The following is a 3,789-nucleotide window of genomic DNA, read 5'->3' as shown; positions in this document are numbered from 1 at the left end:
GGGGGCGGCCGAGGAGTGGCAGCAGTGCGGTTTGGCAGGCAGCCGGTGTGGCCCGGTCATCAGCGCATATCGCGTCGCTAATAGGAGAGACGTTTTGGATTTAAAGGAGTGCACGGCAGTGAAATGCAGTGACTGAGCGCTGCCCACAGAGCCAGGTCGCAGCAGCTGCCAACAGCTCGTATGCAACTGCCAAGATTGGCACCGCGCAAGAACACGCCGTACATAGCTACAAGTCAAGGCTTGCTGGGGCTCTGCTGTCCATCTACCCGATTCTGGATGCGCAGCCACAACAGCATTGACTGGCCCACCAGCGGTCGCCCGGCACCGTCAGGTGCTTGCTCCCCCGCAGTGCTGCAGCATTCGCTCCACATCACGCACGTGTTCTTGCCGCGCTGCCCTCTGCGCTGCTTCCGAAATCTGCTGGCCTTCTGCTGCACCACAAGCACGCAGCAGAGCTGACCATGCTGCCCAAACTGGCCTGCACCACCATGCTGACATTTGACATGGCCGACATGCCGCTCCGCTTGCGCGACGCATGCGGCCGGCCACTGAATGCCTGCGGCGCTCAGCCTCGGCCCCTGGCAGTATGTGGCATGAGCTCTGCAGCCAAATGCCTCTCACCTAGCAGCACAACGGCGGGCAGCCACAACGCCGTGTAGGTCCCCGTCATTCCACCTGCTTGTTCTTCGGTGGCCTTCCGGTGGCAAGCGGGGGGCCTCCCCTTTACTACGTTTTTTGGAACCAATCTGGTCGCGCAAGGGTGGCGTGACCGTGGCGCTGCAACTGTGGCTGTCGAGGTGAGGAAGAAGGTGCCCGCAACGGGTGATGACGAGTATATCAAGCCTGATGTCTTCCAAAGCGGTTCTGCTAGGCTCAGGTTTCAGCTGGAGAGGTCCCGCAGGGCGCCACGCTTGTATTCTGGGCGCGGGCAGCAGTGCAGTCACCCAGGGCTGGTGACAAGAACAATGCTTGGGGACTTCCAGGAGGTGCTCTTATAACAAGTTGGAACTTATGATGGTCACATAAACCTCTGTCCAGCCTTGTCACCCGGCATAGGTTCCCACTCGTTCCCTCATTCTTGCAAAGCGGACAGCCTGAGCCCCTGCGTAGGAGCTTCCGCTAGTTTCACGGAATCTTATATCAGGTGATTGTCTTTCCTTCACGCACTGTAGCACCCTCGAGACCCTCCCAACCGGCACTAGGGGGGGACCCAAGTGCAGCCAGGCCAAGCTTGTTTCACACAGTGTGTGTTGATGCCACCTGTACGCATCACCCAAGTTCGACAGTAAGACCTCATTTGACACTGCTGCGCCCATACCGCTCCCTGGACGTCGACGCCGCCGCGTGCCGCAAGACAGCACCCGACAGTGCCAGCTGCGGTAGGTTCCTGCGGTGTAGCACCAGGCATCAGGACCACCAGCCTGAAGACCACCAGCATCAAGATCATCACAATCAATCTGGCCAGCACCTGGAGGCACTCACGCATCTGAACACGCACGATGACGTGCCAGCGCGGCATGCGGGGTGCCAGCTTGCTGCTTGCCCTGGGCCTCGCGGCCGCGCTGCTGGCCCTGCCGCACGCCGCTGCGCAGCCCGCCGCTGCATCGCCCGCGCCTAAAGCCGCGCCGGCCGCTGCCAAGGCCTCGCCCGCACCCCTGGCGAAGCCAGCCGCGTCGCCGGCGCCGGCAGCGGCGTCGACCTCGCCTGCGCCAGCGGCCGCAAAGTCCCCGACGGTCTTCCTGCCGGCCGCGAAGCCGGCCGCGTCCCCGGCGGCAGCCGCGTCGTCGGCGCCGGCAGCCGCCGCCCCCACGGCTGGCAAGAAGACACTGAAAATCGGGTGCCTGGTGCCCCTCACGGGCGGCAAGACCAACACGGGCCGCGCCGTGCAGGCCGCCATTGAGATGGCCATCCGGGACGTCGCCCCCAAGCGGCTGCCGGGCGTGGACGTGCAGCTGGTGTGCGAGGACACAAAGTGCGCCGACGTGCCCTCGCTGCGCGCGGCGCAGCGCCTTGCGCGGGACAAGGGCGTGAGTGAGTGGCCGCTCGCGCGCGGCTGCCCCGCTTGAGCAGGCGTGGGGGCCCCCACTCGGGCGGCGTTGCGTGGCGGCTTTGCCATTGCCGGCCGCGGCGCATCGCGGCGGCCTTCATCGGCATGCATCGCGCGCGAAACGCGTTGACATTTTGTCGCCAGTCGAGGCAGCGGCAGAGGGCCCCTTGAGGCGGTTTGCCGCAACGGTCTCAGGTGCAACATTTTCATGCCTCGATCATAGCGCTGGTGAAACAAAGACTGCAGGCCCCAGCTTTCCCCCTCGAGGGCGCTCAGATCACTCAAGTGCCGGTGCCGCCGCCGCTGCTGCCCGCCTCCCCCCCCCCAGACGTGCTGATCGGGGACGTCTGCTCTGCCGCGTCGCTGGCGGCGACGTCTGTTGCCAACAAGTACCAGCTGCCCATGGTGTCGCCCGCGTCCACATCGGTGTCCCTCTCAACGGCCGGCGACTACTTTTTCAGGTGGGGTGGGGCGCGGTTGGATAGTCTGCATCGCAGCAATGGCTGATTTGGGGCGCGCCAATCCAACAAGTGCATTCCGTTGGACATCTGGGTGCAGCCACTGGGAGCTTCTGGGGGCTGACTGTAAGGAAAGCCGCGCGGGTTGGGCGCGCCGGCGGCAGACGAGTGTGGGCACATGGGTGGCTCGCGAGCAAGAGTGTGCAGGGCGCAGCGCAGTAAAAATTAGTGCCGGCTCCCTTTCATCCTGATCACGGGCTCTGCAGGCCAGAACGGCGTTGTGAAACGGACCGCAGCTTGGCAGCCGCAGTTTACCACCGAAGCACCCCTGCGGCTCCCAGCGATGCAGCCGCCACATCCACGCACATCATGCCCCGCCATGCTCCCCCCCCCCACGACCGCAGGACCGTCCCCAGCGACCGCTACCAGGGGCAGTTTGCGGCCGCCAAGATGGGCGCCCTGGGGCTCAAGAAGGTCGTCGTGGCCTTCAGCGACGAGTCGTACGGTGAGACATTCTCTCTCCAGGCGCGGCCTCAAGGGCATCACACCCGGGGCGCGCCGCGGTGATGGTGGCCGCGGCAGCCCACTGCAAGGAAGGAAGTCGGCGCGGCGTCGCCCCGCAACGCCGAGAGGGCCGAGCACGCAGGGCTCTCACGCTGTGGCGCCCCATTTTGCTGCCTCGCACGACCGCAGGCCAGGGCCTGTCCTTCGCGTTCATCGCGGCGTTCACCAAGGACGGCGGCCGGGCCTTCCCGGTGCCGCTGCCCGCGGGCGTGCGCAACACGTCGGCTGTGCTGGCCGAGATCCGCAGGAACCAGGCGGACGGCGTCTTCATTGCCAGCAACAACGTGCTGCAGGGCGCAGGTGAGGGCGGACTGAAGGGCGGCTGCGGATGGGGGCGGGGCCAAGGGGGAGGCGGAGGCAGTGGGCCGAGGCCGAGGCTGAGGGCAAGGCGGGGATCTGACGACAGAGGCAGTGTGAGGCGGCCGCCCTGAGCACTGCTGAAAGCTCCTTGGCCGCTGTTGTACGCTTGCAAACCTCCACCTCCTGGGGCAGCAACCGCCCTGCAGGCTCCGCTGGTGCTGTCCATCCGCCAAAGCTTTGGATCAGCAATCCTTGCTCGGCTCTTGACACCCTCCACCTGCCTCACCCGTACGTGACTGCCTGTCTCCATCTCAATCAACTTCATCGCGGCTGACTCAAACGATCCCGGCCTTCCCTTAGATATCCCGTGCGCCACACTCCCCACATTACCCCTGTGATCTCCCACAACCCCCTGAGACC

General features: G+C 65.3%; 1 protein-coding gene across 1 annotated transcript; it reads left to right on the top strand.

The window, feature by feature from the left end:
- Positions 1-1,499: 1,499 nt before the first annotated feature.
- On the top strand, positions 1,500-3,665 carry MNEG_14973 (branched-chain amino acid transport system substrate-binding protein; the record flags this gene model as incomplete). The annotated part of the gene is made up of 5 exons (XM_014036556.1): positions 1,500-2,031; positions 2,376-2,508; positions 2,910-3,010; positions 3,199-3,369; positions 3,562-3,665. 5 exons carry the CDS (start codon positions 1,500-1,502, stop codon positions 3,663-3,665), a joined length of 1,041 nt encoding a protein of 346 aa, XP_013892010.1.
- Between the last annotated feature and the right edge of the window lie 124 nt (positions 3,666-3,789).

This window comes from Monoraphidium neglectum, assembly GCF_000611645.1.
Source record: "Monoraphidium neglectum strain SAG 48.87 unplaced genomic scaffold scaffold04918, whole genome shotgun sequence".
NCBI classification, from domain to species: Eukaryota; Viridiplantae; Chlorophyta; class Chlorophyceae; order Sphaeropleales; family Selenastraceae; genus Monoraphidium; species Monoraphidium neglectum.
Note: the sequence above shows the minus strand (reverse complement) of the source record. Positions and strands in the feature narration are given on the sequence as shown.